At 33.0% G+C, this 17,634-nt stretch overlaps 2 protein-coding genes across 4 annotated transcripts; one reads left to right on the forward strand and one right to left on the reverse strand.

Annotated features, from left to right (window-relative positions):
- Positions 1-325: 325 nt before the first annotated feature.
- LOC129882985 (protein FAR1-RELATED SEQUENCE 11-like) lies at positions 326-6,459 on the reverse strand. 3 transcript variants are annotated; one of them, XR_008765856.1, is made up of 5 exons: positions 6,303-6,459; positions 3,658-4,713; positions 2,152-2,595; positions 862-2,053; positions 326-414 (listed from the first exon to the last, which is right to left on the reverse strand). XR_008765856.1 is itself a non-coding variant. In XM_055957514.1 (4 exons), the coding sequence occupies exons 2-4, from the start codon at positions 4,624-4,626 to the stop codon at positions 1,193-1,195; spliced, it is 2,274 nt and encodes a 757-aa protein (XP_055813489.1). In that variant the 5' UTR covers positions 4,627-4,713; positions 6,303-6,459; the 3' UTR covers positions 706-1,192. The 3 variants fall into 3 exon arrangements, 1 of the variants encoding a protein (XP_055813489.1); XR_008765854.1 differs by having other exon boundaries at positions 388-700; XM_055957514.1 differs by lacking the exon at positions 326-414 and having other exon boundaries at positions 706-2,053.
- Positions 6,460-11,257: 4,798 nt separating this feature from the next.
- Positions 11,258-12,300, forward strand: LOC129881798 (uncharacterized). Its single transcript, XM_055955907.1, has 2 exons — positions 11,258-11,581; positions 11,824-12,300. The coding sequence occupies exons 1-2, from the start codon at positions 11,498-11,500 to the stop codon at positions 12,061-12,063; spliced, it is 324 nt and encodes a 107-aa protein (XP_055811882.1). The 5' UTR covers positions 11,258-11,497; the 3' UTR covers positions 12,064-12,300.
- The last annotated feature ends 5,334 nt before the right edge of the window (positions 12,301-17,634 follow it).

A 17,634-nucleotide genomic window follows, 5' to 3' on the forward strand; every position in this document is an offset into this window, starting at 1 on the left:
AGGAGGATTTGCGTAAGGAGTAACCTTTCGGCTATATGAAACTTTGCTTCAAAACTCCTCCAACTTTACCTTTTTAATGCCACCATCAACGCCCCAATTTAACTGTCCCCATTCATATATGTCTTTTGTCTCCAACCCCAAACTCTTTATAAACATTTATTCCCATTAAGCCAGAAGGGCCACATATAAAAATTCACCCAATTCTTAATTTCCTATACACCACCATCCTAGTCATCCTTCTTTGGTGTTCTATTATAATAATGGCCACCGAGAAAGCAACTTGTGGAGCTGCAGAAACCTACAACAGCAATGGTTTCCACGAGCAGTGTGATGATGGCGAGACGAGGCAACAAGATCACACCAAGGCTTCCACGGATGAGTACCTGCTTTTAGGCAAAGCATTGGCACATAGAGCTGTATTTGGTTCAGGCAACCGCAGAGGAAGAGGCAGAAAAGTCAGGAACATGAATGATCTTAAGACATTGCCCAGCAGGCTAAGCAAAGTTTCCTTAGCTGATCAAGATCAAAATTACTAGAATGTTTTATTTCATCATGTTATGGCATCCCAAGTGCCAGTTTAAACATTAGTATCATATCCTATAGGTAATCTTGTAAATATTGTTTGAACCGAATACAAGTATTAAATCGTAATCTACACTTGATATGCCTAGAATAGTACTCCAACTAGTCGAATGTAGACCTGCGTTTTTGCACATTAGTCAACTTGTATCATTGAACATTTATAGAAACAAACACAGAATGCCATTGTCACAGGATGAAGGGGGCAAAAAAAGAGACAAGAATCACATGTATCTTGCAGCAGTTGGATTTAAACTGAAAATCATTATTATATCATCTAACCTCGTTCTCTGTTTTCCCCATTGAGGCGTGAGAATCATGGTGCTACAACTTAAATGCTTCTTTTATCCCCTTCTTTTAGGAGTTGAGATTGGTAGGCCAGAAATAAGAACGCACCTTCTTCGTCCCTGAAAGAAGGACCTTCATTTGTTACAAAAAAGAATGTTGGTCAGAAAGTGGTATTCCGGCATGTTAGAGTTGATTTTTTGGGTCGCAAAAGTTCAAAGGTATAAACATTTGCATTGCGAGAGGAGAAACTATCAGCTATGAACAGAGGGGATGGTATATATTCCCTACTTCCTCAAAGTGCTAGCTCCATTTCACAACATTCCTACTATAAAAAGCCAAGTCCATGTCCATTCAAATCTTCACCTTCCATCATTGGACAATCATTTGCATCATGGCCATACTGACCACAACATGGAATGGAGAAACGTCTCCTCTTCCCGTAAAGATCCAGTCCATCTCTGGATCCTCTCTCTTTCAACTTTGCCAAATTAATACACTCGTGTGGGTTGCAAGTAAAGCTTTGACCAATGCCTTCAGAATCCTCAACCTCTGCAAGAATCAGCGAGTCTGATGGGCAATCATATGCAATAGCATTACCTCCATTTGATGCGGTAGGATACCCCTTAATGCGAGATAAAACTGTAGAAACTTCATCACAAACAACATTGAGGCGTTCTTCGGTTTCAACTGATTCATTAATCAGCGTTGAAATCATGGACTGCAATAACTGAACTTTTCCCATATGATCCCTTGGTAGAGTAAAGAGCATGGGCTTAGCCAAAGAGGAGGTAAACTCACGCCAACGCATGGGAAGATATTGGTCTGGAATGTGAAAACAGTTATTTGTTGACAGAACACGAAGCACATGCCTGCAGAGAATACTAGTAAACTCAAAATTATGGCAGCTACAGCTAATGAACTCATCATGTGGAACCCAGAGTACTTTGTAACCCCCATCTATTTCCTTATGGTGCCTCACGACAAAATAACTTTCATCTACCATAAATGATGCATATTGTGGTGCAAAAACAAGCTCCTCTTGTAGTTTTGAGAAGGCATATGGTGTAAGAACAGTTGCAGCTTGAGATTCTATTGGTGAACCGGTTTTCAGGTGAACCTTTTGAACGTTTCTCTCTACTTTATGTTTTGCTCCTGCTTGATCTTTAGCATCTATAACCCGAGCAACCTGCAGTATATTAAGTAATCGGCAAAAGAATTGAAGAAGAATCAAATGACTAATAATTAAACTTTCTAAGAAACAAAAGGCAAGTGAGAATCTCACACCTGCTCCACAAAATTATCAAGTACAGATTGAGCACTCAAAAACCTCTGGATAAAAGTATTTATTGTCTCCGACTGAAATGTACTTGTCATTCCAGCAAAGAAGAAAGATCTCAAAAAAGGCAGTGCCCAGAATGTACGTAAAGCATATAGACTGGCAATGTGTTTATTTCCATCCAGCCGGTAGGTTTCGACCATCTCATTCCATCCCACTTCATATTCCTCAATCGAATGTAAATTGTAGAGGCGATGGAACTCAGCCTTCCAATTATCATATTGGGATCCGAGAAGTGTCGAAAACCAATCTGAAAACTTCGAAATTATATTCCAAATGCAAAATGCATGTTTTACTCTTGGTATTTCAGTGGCAACTGCTTCTTTGAGCCACAAATTTTGATCTGTCAAAATGGTTCCTGGAGCCTTGCCGTTCATGAAGCCCAAGAATGTCTAACACCAATTTTAGTGAAACAAAGCAAAACAAAAGAGATTTCATGTTAGCATGGAACCACAGGAGTTGCAAGCTATGGATAGAAAGATGCATCTCAAAGATATCTGCAATTGTTACAGCTAAGCTAGTAGCTTATGCATACCAGAATGGAACTGTGATGGCTAGACCTGATGCCCGTAACAAACATATGTACAAACAAAAGATGATAAGGAGGGGGGAAGATTGGTAAAAAGATATAAGTAGTGAGTTTTGTACATTAAACAGAAAAGAGGAAATTCAAAGAAAGATTACAAAGCCAAAGTGAAGAATCGTCATTGGGATAAGGCCAGTCAAGCAAATTATAAATCTCAAGCCAACAAATAGACAATAATTTATTAAGCCAGAGATCTTCCAACTAGCTGCAAACTGCAACATATTCTTCTTTTTTTGATGAAGAAAATGATATATTCTACATTTAAGCTTGTAAAATATTGTGTATATATATCAGCTGCACAAAGCCTGTGCAACAACCAATTTACGCCTGCAAGATACTCTTATTTTTTATGATTTTTTAATTTTTGGGTACAGTCCAACACACCCTCTTCATCTTCCATTTCTGATGCCTCAGAACTATTTGGCAACTTAAATATGATCTTTTGTACTTCAAGAATCAAACAACATAACTCACATTTCGAATCTGATCTGATGAACTTCTTAGTAAATATACTTTGCACACAAATTACAAAATTTAGTTCAATAATTTACTCTACGACCAGTTTACACAATTATTCGAAGTAGCTTCATAACATCTGAAGATTCTGAACTGATGAATAATCTTTTTTTCCTTCTTAACATATGAAGTAGTAAGTAAGAGCGAGGAGTAAACTCGTATACTTTGCACTAGTTTCATCAGTATTTTCTGGGAACTCTCGAGGAATCCTATTGTTAGAGACACATGATAGGCATTTCAAGCACTTGAAGCGTTTTGGGTACTGGAAAATTAAGTGGGTTTAAAGAAAATAAAACACTTTATAAATGCGATTAGTATAATGGTACAGTAACAAGATTGCACGGCTTCGTACCTTCAATGCCCAGGAGAAGGACTGTAAATTTTCATCCCGAAGGAATACACAACCAAAGAAACAATGACTCCCGTGGTTATCCACTCCAATCCATATCCCAAGAAGCATATCATAGGCATCCAAGCGGTGAGTAGTGTCAAATACTATGGCATCACCAAAAGCCTCATACAACCTCATTGAGGAAGCATAAGACCAGGCAATATGCTCCAACCTGTTATTACAATCTATCTTATAATCATACTTGAATTTCGGGTCTTTGTCTTTGATCTCCTTGCACATTTTGAGAAGGTCAATAGGGTCATTATCCTGGTCCACATTTCTAAATGATTGTAGCAAGTTTCTGACATCGACCTCTGTGAAGGGTAAACAACCCAACTTAACTCCCTTCTCTAGCTCCATCAACCTCAGCATTTGCCGAACTGACATCCCAGCTTTCGCAAACATGCAAATGCGACTCTTGTCATCAGGAGACATAGTGCAGTAGGCAGGAATAAGCTGCATCTCAGTTGACTTTAAAAGTTCATGGTTATGAACATTGCTGAAACCTGTAATCCGCCATTCGGGGACATTAAGATCTGCTCTTTTAACAATTCTCATGAATGCCTGGCACCCACAACGTGATGATTTTCGATTCCTTTGCAGCTTGCCATCTTCTGAAGGCTTTAGTTGTGGATAGCCACCACGATGACATGTAAAATCTCTTCTTGTAATACCCCTACCAACTCCATCCTTCCCCCGGGTACGATGACGCCTAATTGAGAAGCCGCATTGCTTTGCAAAGCTACAGTAAAATTCATATGCAGCATCCTGTGATACAAACCTCTGGCCAATGAAAGGAATAAGGTTCACGGACGTTTGTCGTGATAAGATTGTGTCCTCAGGCATTTCTTCAACAGTGCCAGTATCATCCTGAGATGAATTTGTCCCATTTTCAGATGTTTCTTTTGCTATGTTTGTTATCTCGGGCATTTCCCAATTCTAGAAAAGTCGGATTACAGATGATAATACCATCTTCACATGCTATATATGCAGCCAATAATGCACAATCGCAGCGAGCTGTATAAAACATCCAATGTTGCAGAGAGAAGAGGAAGATGCAAAGAAAGATATGGATCAGAAGGCAAAAACACATAACTGAAAACAAAAGAAGATTGAGTCTAGTGTAATGAAGGTTCTGAACTACTTAGATTTTCATTGAAGTACCATGACAATCAAGATTATTATCATGCAGCCTGTAAATGGATTTCTACAGTGGCGGACGCAGGATTTTTTATAAGCAGTGTCACTTTTTAAATGAAAATAAATAAATAAAACACTATAACATTATAACATAATATAAATAAAGCACAATTCATGTATATTACTATAACTTTCTGAGATAAATTTTTATTTTTTGAAATGTATGCAAAGTATCCTCATTAGAAATTATACAAAATACTTTTTTTCATACGAGACACCAAACAATCACTATAAGCATCATCATTCAATTGTTTCCACAAATCATTTTAATCAATTTATTAACGAGAAAGAAAATAGAAAAAAACATATAACACAACAAATAACTAGGAAAATTGCAGGATCCTTGGTATAATTATAATATTATCTTTTTGCAAAAAAAAAAAACATGGTACTTTGGACTAATTGGCAATTGGGCATATGGTTTTGTAAGTTCCCATATTGGTAAAATTGAGGGAGAGAAAAGTTTATAAAAAACAAATGATCCTGGTGAGGTTACCATCTGAGCTACCTCGCTACTTGTGACAAGTAATGTCACTTCAGTTTATTTATCCGTTATTAAGCTTTTTCCTTCTAATTGCGTATACCTATTTAATAAAATTTTCGGACGAAGCGGTGTCACGTGACATCCCTGGGCCTAAGGTAAATCTGCCCATGGATTTCTATTAGCACCTCTCCCCAATGCAAGCATTGTTACAGATTGACACATCAGGCTTCAATTTATCAAATTCTCTGTGAAAAACAACTATACCTTGTGTTACATGGATCCTTCATTTGCCTTGATATACCCACATTTAAAGGTGCTTCATGGGGATTTTTCAGGATACAATAAAAATAGTCACAAAATAACTATACATATCAATATACTTATCCATAATCGAATCTGAACAAAGATAATACCCAGGGGAACTTGTAATCACTCCTTGCAGTGTACTCTTGATAGCATCTCGTGTAGTAGACATGCTAAGGAACTGGTTCTTAAATAGTTCTTCGTCATAACCACTACCCAATCTTATTTGAGACATGTATGTATGATATCTGCTTCTTGCAGATGTTTGTTATGTTTTACTAATCATTTGTTAATCGTCATAACTTTATATTGTTAGCTTAGCACATTGATCTCCATTAATAAACCAATATTTCATATTCCAGAATACACAGTACAACAAATCAGATATCAGAAAAGAAAATTTTCCCAAATAATTAGCACAGCACATAAAATAGGCTCGAATAGAACAGGATAAATATATGAAATTAACATATTTTATTATATAGTTTGTGATTGAGGCATCGAACAATTGCTATCACAGCCGGCCGGCCGGGCACATAAATCAGTTACAATAACAAATTAAGCTTCCAATACCCACACATCCTATCTACACACACTAAGAATAGAAGAAGAAGAAGACCTTGGGTTGGAGAAGTGGCCGGAGAAGGAGAACATGAACGCCGGTGGGAACTACGGCGGAGCGGCGCGGAACTGGCAGAGATGAGTAGCCGGAAGCGACTGAGCAACTGTAAGATGTGAGTAAAGCCCCCGAAGTCCACTTTTATATGTCAGGGCAAAAATGTAAATATGTAGCCTTATCTCCTTACATGATCTGCTCCACGAGCCAAAAGGATTATTCCAACGAGAGATAAAAGTGTCAAAAATATATTTAATTTTTTTTTATATCTAAATTATTGGGAGTATATCATATTTAAATTATCACTTCTTAATTTGTGTGTTTTTCAAATTAAGAAGTGATAGTTTAAATATGAAACTAAAAAAAGAAAAATAGTTTAGATGTGTTTTTGACACTTATCTGTTTTATAACAACCATTTTACTATTCCCTCCGTTCCTTTTGAGTTGTCATAGTTTCCTTTTTGAGAGTCAAATATTAAGGATTTTGATTAACATTTTAAAATATTTTTTATTATCATATTGATATGAAGAAAATTGTCACTTAAAGTACTTTTCGTATAGTTTTTTAATATATAATTTTTATTTCAAAATATTAAATTAATGTTATCTTATTTAGCTTTGAAAGTTAGTCAAATTAACTCTCGAAAAACGCAATATGATAATGAAAAAAGAAATGGAGGGAGTATACAATATAATTACTCTATAATATATAAGCGAATAGAGGAGCTTAGGGTCAGTCAGTCAATTGACCGATTTGCCCTTCCCCTCTATTTATGTTTAATACTTTCTCCCTTTTAATTTATTTGTCTTATTTTTTTTTTTAGTAAGTTATGTATTTATAAGTTACTACATAACTCTATTATATAAAGGCATAATCCATCGGTGGCCTCTAAAGTTAGCATCAACTTTCACTTATACACATCAACTAGACTTTATTCATTTTAGACATCTCATATCACGCCGTGCTATGTCAATTTGACACTTTTTGTTGATGTGGCAAAGTGAGAGTGATACACTCATTAATGGCGCATGTGAGGCTTATTTAGCCTATTTTATTTTATTTTATTTTTTCTGTTCTTCTTCCTCATTTTTCAGCCATTACTCTTCTTACATTTTCTCACTCAAGAATTATATTTTTGGATTAAATTTCCTTCTACAGCTTAACTCTTTTGAATTTTTCAATTAGAATATTTTAGATTTGTATTAGTCAACTCTTTTGAATTTTTCTGGTTTGACTGTCATTTGTTAAATGGATACTTTTTCAGCTAAGACAACGACAACGATATTGGTGATGACGCAATGATGGAAGAAAGAAAAAAATGAAGGAGAATATGGAAAAAGAGTGTGGGGTGTGGCAGGAGACGGTGGCGAAAGGATCCAGCCGGTAAGGTAAACAGAGAATTAAGGTGGTATGAAATTGGGGAAGAGGAAACTGTTGGCTTGACTTTTTTCATTTAATTTATTTGACACTTAATTTTTTTTTCTCTTTAAAATGAAATGGCATGACCTAATTAGACCTTTAATCAGCATGGACACGTTTGGTCAACACGTGCATAGGATCAACAAAAGATTATGAAAAAATCATCAAAATGATACAGCGGAGCGTGACATGAGTGTTTAAAATATACAAAGCATAACTGGGTGTCTAAATAAAAATTGGCGCCAACTTTAGGAGATCATCAATAGATTCTACCTTATATTAAAGAAAATGAGAGGAGCCTAGGGTCATTTGGTCATTTGACTGATTTGCTCTTCTCCTTATTTTTAAAATATCTCTTGGTACATTTCATTCATACAACAGAGATGAAGATATTGTTATGGGTTTATTTTAGTTAAAAGACCAAAATGCCTCTCCTATTAATGAGTTTCAATTAACTATGAGGAATATTTTAAAAAATGGATGAAACGCGCAAGACCCATATATGTGTGAGAGAAGGAACGATCTAATTTGAGATGAGTTTCGACAAGAAGGCGCATTCAAATATTCTAAGATTTGATTAGTCATTTCTTTTTTGAAAGAGATTAAAACATTTTAAAAGAGAATCAGTCATATTAAATGATAAATAACTATGAGCACAAGAGATTGTCATTAAAAAGAAATAGAGCTTCGTAACTTTTATCGACGTAGATAAATAAAAAGTCATTTTTATTGGGTGTTTGCCTTGACTTTCCTAATATAATTAGGTTTTCTTTTTCCTAAAAGGAAAATACAATGTCTTCATATTTGGCTAGTCTTTTTTCTTATATGAAAAGATTTACAACTCTATGAATAGAGGCTTATTCCTTCTAACTTAGTAGCATTTACAATGTAGTCCTGGGGGCTTTGAGAGTTTTGTCTAGGGGGAGAAACGGTGAGACACAAGTGTTGCATTAGCACTTGTGTGAACCTCTTTTTATTCCGAGTGAATTGTGTGAGGTTATTTCTCTCTATTATTTGTACTCTCATATTTATAGTGGATTGCTCATCTCCTTTTGTGGATGTAGGTTGGTTGACCGAACCACATTAAATGTTTGTATCTCTTTTGGTATATTTCTCGTTTGTCTTCTTATTCATGGTCATTCGAGATTTGTTTTGCTAGCTTCCGCATGCCACCTAATTATTTTCGTTCCTAACAATTTTCTCTTACTGCTTATTTTGGTAAATTATTTCCATTATATTACTATCATCTTTAGCCTTTTTTTGGCCATTCTCTGTGTTGATATTTTGAGCCTGTCTCAACTTTAAAACATTAGATGAACCATGACAATTAAGAAATTGGCTGTTATTTCATATAACTACATGTGCCAATAAAAAAATAAAGTTATAAATCCTCATGATCTTGAACAACAGTTAAAAGATCACATTTCACTATTATAAAGAGATTGAAAAAGATAAAATGTTTGGGATCTATCAAATATAGTTTAAATTTGCCATTTTTTTTTTACTTATTGGATCTCAGTTGTCCTAAACATTAATTTTTGCAATAAAAAATGCTTCTCCTTTCACATATTGGACATCAGCTGTCTTTTTGTGACAAATGGGACCCAATTGTCCTTAAAATGTTGGAAACAACGTAAATCTCATTATTTTAGGACATATTTACGTGCCTTCTAGTAAGTTTTTGAAATTATTATTCGTGCCAAATTTTAATATCCGAATACATGTAATTGGCGTGTTTAGATACATGTATATCGAATATATAAAGTCTAAATTATATTAAATTTATTTTAAAATACGCTGTATTCAAGTGAATTCACATGTATCTAGGATACACTAATTTTCTCTCTCGTTTCTCTCCTCTCTCACTCGTCTCTCTTTCTATGTATTTGTAATTCAGAATGTATCTGGTATTTCATATACTTGTATCTAGTGTGATTCGCTTGTATCTGAGATACACTGACTCTCTCGCTCACTTCTCTTTTTATATATCTATATTTCACAGTGTAAAGCAAAAAAACATGTATTTGGGTGTATTTGATTTGAAATCTGATATGAAATTATTAATTAGTGAGACAATATGTAATTATTTCAAAATATGGTAGAAATGTTCGTGTATTGATTCACCTGAATATTAGACACAACACATAAATTCCAAATCCATCCGTATTTATTTGTTTGATAATTATTGAGGTTGAATTCTAAGAATATCCACGTTAAACGATAAATACATTGTTGTCTTTTGAATACATTCTAACACAACACATGAAGCATCGAGGAACTAGGTATGAACAAACGATTTTTAGTTGTTTTGATTAATCAGAATGGATCGGGTTATTAAATATATTTTAAAAATTAAATATTACTAAAAAGATAAAATGTAAGAGTATAGTTTTAAAAAATATACTATTTTTATTTTAATTTTCTAAAATAACACTTACTTTAGAATATATTTTATTTGTTAAGATGACATTTATTTTAAAATAAATAATAATTTTTATTTAATTTTAATTTCGTCAACCAGATAAAATGTCTTGGGAAACTATAATTGGTGTTGGAGACCGTCTTTTGTGGGCATGAGTGTCTTTGACCAAAATTAATGGGTTGACAATCTTTTCCCTGCAACTGATTAGAAAACTTTATAGTATCAATATATTTGAATCAATCACGCTATATTATATTTTTAGGTTAATTTTATCAATGGTCACTAAGTTTAATCTCCAAGGAAATTTAAATCATTGTCGATAGTTAGAAGGAAAACAAAATTTAAATCATTTTCGATAAGTTAGTGGCATTTTTTTCGACCTTTTTAGTTTAAAGTATAGGTTATATGACAATGTCAATTTTTCGAACAATTTTTTTTTCTCACGTAGCATGTTCCCAGTGGCAAAATGATGATGTGGTTATGACATGTTATTTTTTTACCAAATTTAATTTTTAGTAACTTGTAATTTTCTAAACAACTAACACAATTTAATAACTTTGATTTTTTTAATATTATTTTTTACTAAAATTTTTATACCTCCATGAAATCTGATTAATCTGGATTCGCATCGGATAAAATTTCATCCGAGAAATAACACTTTCTATTAATAATATTTTCATACTCAAAGCTCAAATTCTCTTGTTAAGCGAGAAACTTATATCCCCATCCACTTTAATGTTATTTAAACTATTTTCTTTTACAATTCAAAGGGGACGAGTTAGGCGTTTTGTATTTTCATGACTATGTTCAATGAATATTATAGTCAAGTCTATTACTAATAATATTATTAATATTAATCATCACTTTGGATACCCTTTTGTGTAACTAGAGTTGTGGACTTCTCTCATCATGGCGAACCAAAATTAATTATATATGATTTCCTTTAAGGTGACACGATCGATACCATCGAGGTTGGCACGACATAATAATAAATCCCAGGCACCATTATTTTTAAATGTCCATATAATTAATTACAACACCATAGTACGAAATAGTCATAAAACCACCTTTTTAAATAATGTTGCAAGAGAAAAATTAAAGTGTCATCGAGTACTGGGTTACCACCATTACAGAATCTAATCTGAAAAAAAAAAACAATTACAGCTAAAGTTCTGTTCCATGTTACAGGTGTTTCACTTTTTTTTTTTACAAGTTTTAAGTACTATAGTTTATTTAGAAAGCCTATTACAATAATACCATTTCACATTCCCAAAATGTATTCTTGAATTTCTCTATATCCTCTTGGTAAGTTTACATTTTTAACTCTTTTATATAATATATAGTCTACAACCAGATATGGATGAGTTCCGGCCGAGTTTCCGGTGTTCCGATGACCGGAGACTGGAGATTGTAAGTGGAAAGGGGTTCAACAACAACCAGGTAATTAGCAAGGCGAATGTTCAACTGAGCCTAGTATTTTTTTTGAATACGAACCAAATATAAATATATGTACATGCCAAACTTTTAAATTTTGAAGCCATAATTTCGAAGAACTTTAAATAATACTCAAGTTTAAAATTTGGCGAAGCTAGGAGTGCAAGGGTTTTATTTGATTCTTTCTGTATTTATATTTTAAATTTTTTTAATGAAAATTCTGGCTAAGCTGCTGTTCACCTGTATAGGTAAGTCGGGCTCGGTCACCGGATCTAGTAGGGGTATCGAGCAAAGGGACGTGGCCAAGTCAGGTGGCAGCAGCGCCGTCGTCAAATAAGCCATGGGGATTCAATGATCCAGAGATGAAGAGACGAAAGAGAATAGCAAAGTACAAAGTTTACACTATTGAAGGAAAGGTCAAAACTTCAATTAGGAATGGACTAAGGTGGTTCAAAAATAAATGCTCTGAAATCATCCATGGATATTGATTAATTATCTTTTCCCAGACTCTACTAACACAACACGGGATGCTTTGTGCATCGGAGTACCCTGTCCAATCTCTTTCTCAAAATCATCTGTTTGAGAAAGGTCTAATTTCATACATTACTTAGTATTTTTTTTTTTATTTCAAATTGAAATTCTAATTTGTTTGTATGTCATTTAATCATGTTTAACAATTGAAGTTAATTTCTCCCTAGAAGCTTTTTAAGTCATTCTTCCTCTAGTCAATGGTTTACCAACATTTGTGTTTCTGATTTTTCATGCCTTTTTTGCTTATCAAATCTATGAAATTAATTCATCATTTTTCAAGATATGGGTTACTTGAATAGATTGACTTTGATAGTAGTTGATTCGTAAAAGAGAAGATCTTTAAATCCAACTTTGGGCTATCATTACTGTGTATTTTCCAGTATCTTATTTAAACTGAAATTGGCAATAGATATGATTTTGATTTGCCACTTTTCTTTTTCATCATAATAATTGGTTTGGAACTTCAAGTTGACCAAACTGGCCATGGATTTGGAGGATTAAAGGCAGCTCTGGTTTTAGCCTTCAAATTTTTAGTTTTTATTTTAGCTTTCAATTGGTTTGTAAGGTTATAACGAAACAGAGGAAGTGGCGTTTCCTAGATTTCACTTACATCTTAGTAATGACCAATGACATTATTATTAATTTACATAATGCTATTGAATGAATTAAACTTGGTAATTTATGCGGAATAATATATATCTTAGTCTCTAAGATCGTGTAATAATTCTGAAGGTTGTTTTGTGATTTTCATTTTTTTTCCATGTTTAACCCTCTCCATAACTTTGGTTATCTGTTTATGACTTGAGGGGTGGGTAACACAATTCAGGAAGTGACCGGATGCGTTTCGAAAAAGTTTTTTCAATTTAAAAAGTTTGATCAAAGACAATATTTGGAGTTGGCGATGTAGAATTCCAATTTTGATGATTCAACTAGATTTGGTGGATAATTTATGGCCTAATTAGAGGTTCTTCACGGTTCCCCAAGGCATTAAATGGAGTTTCGGACTCCTAGGAGGATTTTTTGAGTTTCTTAAGTTCATAATTGACCACATCAATATTTGGTCAACACGATCTCGAAGTGGTGATTTGATGATTCTAACAAGTTCAAAATATATTTTATTATTGATTTGCAATACTATTGATTTGTGTGTAGGAGGTTCTGAACGAGTTCCGATGGTTCATTTCAAGAAATTGCATGAATTTGGGACGACTGAGTTTGTTGTATCTGATGCAACAATCACATCAACAGAATTTTTCAACTTTAGTGAGGTTAAGGGACGTGTAGATAACATCAGATACGTTAAACTCATAATTGCAATAGGATGCGGAACCTTCTTCATGACTTTTTTTCACTTTGATCAATTTTGAAACATGTTTCAAGGCTCAAATTTTCTACTCTATGTATACAAGGGTCTCTATTGATTTACCCTTTTTTTTCTTATGTCGTTATAGAATTCTTTCAGCATATGATTCTTGTGATAGAGCTATAAAAAAATTCACAGAGATTAGAATGATATCTATGAACTTTAACTCGAAGGATGTATTATGTTTTGCACATGTCCTTTATTTCACAATTGAGGGACAACCAACTTTTTATAGTATCTTTACTAAAGTAAGACTATTTCTAACTAAAAAATATATCATCCACATAAATCGATAATAATACAAAATTAGTTTCATATTACTTCGTATACACACAATGGTGTTTATCAATCACATTAAAGTCAAACGAGTAATAGCTCCATTGAAATCTTAAGTACCACTATTTAGAAAAAAAATTAAGTTCATAAATAGACCTTTTAAGCTTGCAAATTTTGTGCTCTTTACCATTTTTGTTAAAACTTAAAAGGTTATTTCATATAAATTTCTTTATCTAGTTATCCATTGAAAAATGAGGTCCTTTACATACTTGATGTAACTCCAAATTCATGGTTGCAACTATAGCCAAAATTAATATAATAGAATTAATAGCCTATTTCATCAAATTTTTGGGAGGCCAAAAGTGTTTATTCTCTTTTAAAAAGTGTTTATTTTTTTAAAAAGTGAGGTGTTTGACCAAGTTTTTGGATAGAAAATAAGTGCTTCAAGTAAGTAGAAATTATTTTTCAGAAGTTAACAAAATAGTTTTTTTTTCTTTCTAAAAACACTTTTTTGAAAAGCACTTTTGAGCAAAAACATAGTTGGAAATATTGAAGGAGAAAAACAGAAATTTCAGATTCTATTTCGAATAACCGACTTTCAACAATTGTGTACCTCTGTCTTTGAAGAAAGAGAGGAGGGAGACTAATTTTGGAGTCTAATTTTTTTTATATCTCCTTCATTCTATATCGAAATTTTATAAATAATATATTGTTGAAAATCTCTCAAGAACATCTATCCAAAAATATGTCTCATATATTGAAGCGGTCTATAAAAATAGATAATATAGTCAAAATTATGACTATTAATCATGTTTTTTTTAGAAACTTTTGTTATGTTGTCCACCAAATTTTAATCATATAATAGTGAAATATAAACAAATATATATCGTGCTCTGATATCAATAAAGGAATTAAACTCCAAGATTTATTCAGAATACTACATATCTTCTTCTCTAGGATTGATGTGTGTTAATATCATCAATTGTCAAATAGTTTCTTACAAGATCACTTGAGGAGTCTTGTAAATTATCCACAACAAACACACTCTAATCTAAGCATGTTTTTCTCTCAATTTATGGTGCATAGAGAATGAATTAGAGGGTGTTTAGATTGGCTTAAACGCTTATCAAACCTGCTTTTAAGCTCTTTTTAGCGTTTTTTAAGTATTTGACAAATTAAAAAAAGCTTAAAATAATTTAAAAATTGCTTTTAAAAAAATCAAAAGTTAAAAATTGAGATCTCATATTTTTTTTTTACTTAAAAGCCCTTTATGTTTGACCAACGTTTTTATTTTTTATCCCTTATATTTTTTGTAATTCTCATATTGCCCTCATTACAATAAAACAGTAAGGGGTCGTTTGGTTTGAATACAAGTTATGATGGAATTAGTTATAATGGGATAATTTATGTTGAGATTAGTTATGATGGGATAAGTTATGCTGAGATTATTTTTTATTGAGTGTTTAGTTCGTTGTATTCAAAATAATATGCATTGCATAAATTTTAAGAATATGTTATCTGTTTACAAAAATATCCTTCACTTTATTTAGTTTTTTATATTTTCTTTGCAAGCTTTAGTTATTCAATATTCATTCTTAAAATAAAACTTACATCTTGATCTTTACCTTAAATATTTTTATGTGTGCATTTCCATGACGTCCGTATGTATTTAAAAATAAAACTTTCTTCTTATTTAATTTAAAAATAAAATTTTATTTTAAGTTTGTTAAAGTAAAAAATAATTCCAAAGATCAGCAATGGTTACTTACAGTTATATATGGATTTAATACTATAGTACAGAGGAAAGATCTTTGGTATGAGTTGAGTTTAATAGCACAAGGCATCAATTTACCTTTGCTCGTTGTTGGGGATTTCAATGCTTTAGTATTTCCTCAAGATAGGCAAGTTGGAAGTACAAACTCTTTAACTGAATTTAAAGACTTTGTGGAATGTATACAGAATATAGGAGTTACCGAATTACCCTGGAAGGGAAACTACTATTCTTGGTGTAACAAGCAACATGAAACAGAAAGGATACCAAATAAAATTGACAGGACATTTGGCAATTATGAGTGGATGCTAAAGTGGGGTTATGTTACTATTGATTATGAGAAACCAGGAATATCTGATCATTGTCCTATGTTTCTCACATTACAGAAACCTCAGGCATGTAAAAGGGTAAATTTCAAGCTCTTTAATGTATGGGTAGAACATGAATCTTTCTTACCTATGGTTGAAAACAAGTGGAGGAGGAATTATAGCAGGGACATGATGAAAAATGTGTGGTTTAAGCTCAAGAATCTACAACAGAACTTAAAGAGGCTAAATAATTCTGAATTCAAATTTATAAGTCAGAAAATTGACAAGGCAAAAGAGGAGCTGAAAAGAGTTCAAGAACAGCTAGTCATCCATTCTACGGATGAGCTAATTGATCAAGAGAAGGAGATCCTAATGAAACTGAAAAAATGATCTATGATAGAGGAAAATGCTTTAAAATAAAAGTCAAGAACAAAATGAATTCAATTGGGAGATGCTAACAACAAGTATTTCAGTGCAGTTATAAAAGAGAGAACATAGAAGAAGCAAATAAAAAATATCACTTCTCTTAAAGGAGAGAGATTGCATGATCCTATAGATATTCAGAATGAGTTTGTCCAGTTCTATAAGGACCTAATGGGTACTTCAACTACCAACTTACCTGTCATTGACATTCAGACTATGAAGAGAGGGCCAGTACTATCTAGACAACAAAGAAATAACTTGTGTGCTGATATTTCAAAGGAAGAGATATATAGAGGAATGCAGTCAATTGGGAATGATAAGGCTCCAGGTATTGATGGTTATAATGCATACTTCTTTAAGTATACTTGGCAGATCATCAAACATGATATTATTCAAGTTCAGAGCTTCTTTATTACTTGAAAGATTCATAAATCTATCAATTGTATTTTAGTGTCACTGGTTTCAAAAGTAAACAGCCAACACAGTGAAAGAATTCAGACTTATTGAATGTTGCACAGTCTTATACAAGATTATTTTTAAGGTATTGGCTAAAAACTGTATGATGTTATGCCTACTGTTATAAGTAAAAGTCAAGCTGGATTCATACTAGGGAGAAAAATATCTGATAATATTATGCTTGCTCATGAGTTGGTTAAGGCATACTATAGGAAGAATATGTCACCTAGATGTATGCTTAAAATTGATTTGCAAAAGACATATGACTCAGTAGAATGGAGTTATTTAGAGAAGGTAATGAAGGAGTTAGGATTTTCTGCTATGTTCACACAGTGAGTAATGAGCTGTGTCAAAATAGTAAGTTATTTTATTGTGGTGAATAAAGCTAATTCCCAAGCTTTTACAATTAATAAAGGACTAAGAAAAAGAGTTCCATGTCTCCATTTCTATTTGCCATAGCAATGAAGTATCTCAGCAGGTCTCTAAATGGACTTAAAGAGGTTAAGACATTCAAATTCCATCCAAAATGCTCAAAGTTAGGCATTACACATCTATGTTTTGTAGTTGATCTTCTTATCTTTTTCAAGGGTGATTTGAATTCTATTAAGGCCCTCCAACAGTGTTTCTCACAATTCTCTCAGGCTTTAGCGCTTCAAGCAAATCTTAACAAGAGCTCTATTTATTTTGGAGGGGCGACACAAGAGGATAGACAACTAATTGTGCAGCAGCTTGAATACTCAGTAGGAAAACTACCTTTTAAGTATCTTGGGATCCCATTATCTACAAAGAAACTATCAATACTTCAGTGATATCCTCTTATAGAGAAGATAATGGCTAGAATCAACTTCTGGACAACAAAGAAATTGGCTTATGCTGGTAGAACTCAATTAGTTCAAACTGTGTTATTTGGAGTTCAATCATATTGGGCACA

Source organism: Solanum dulcamara, chromosome 3 (genome assembly GCF_947179165.1).
Source record: "Solanum dulcamara chromosome 3, daSolDulc1.2, whole genome shotgun sequence".
NCBI lineage: Eukaryota > Viridiplantae > Streptophyta > Magnoliopsida > Solanales > Solanaceae > Solanum > Solanum dulcamara.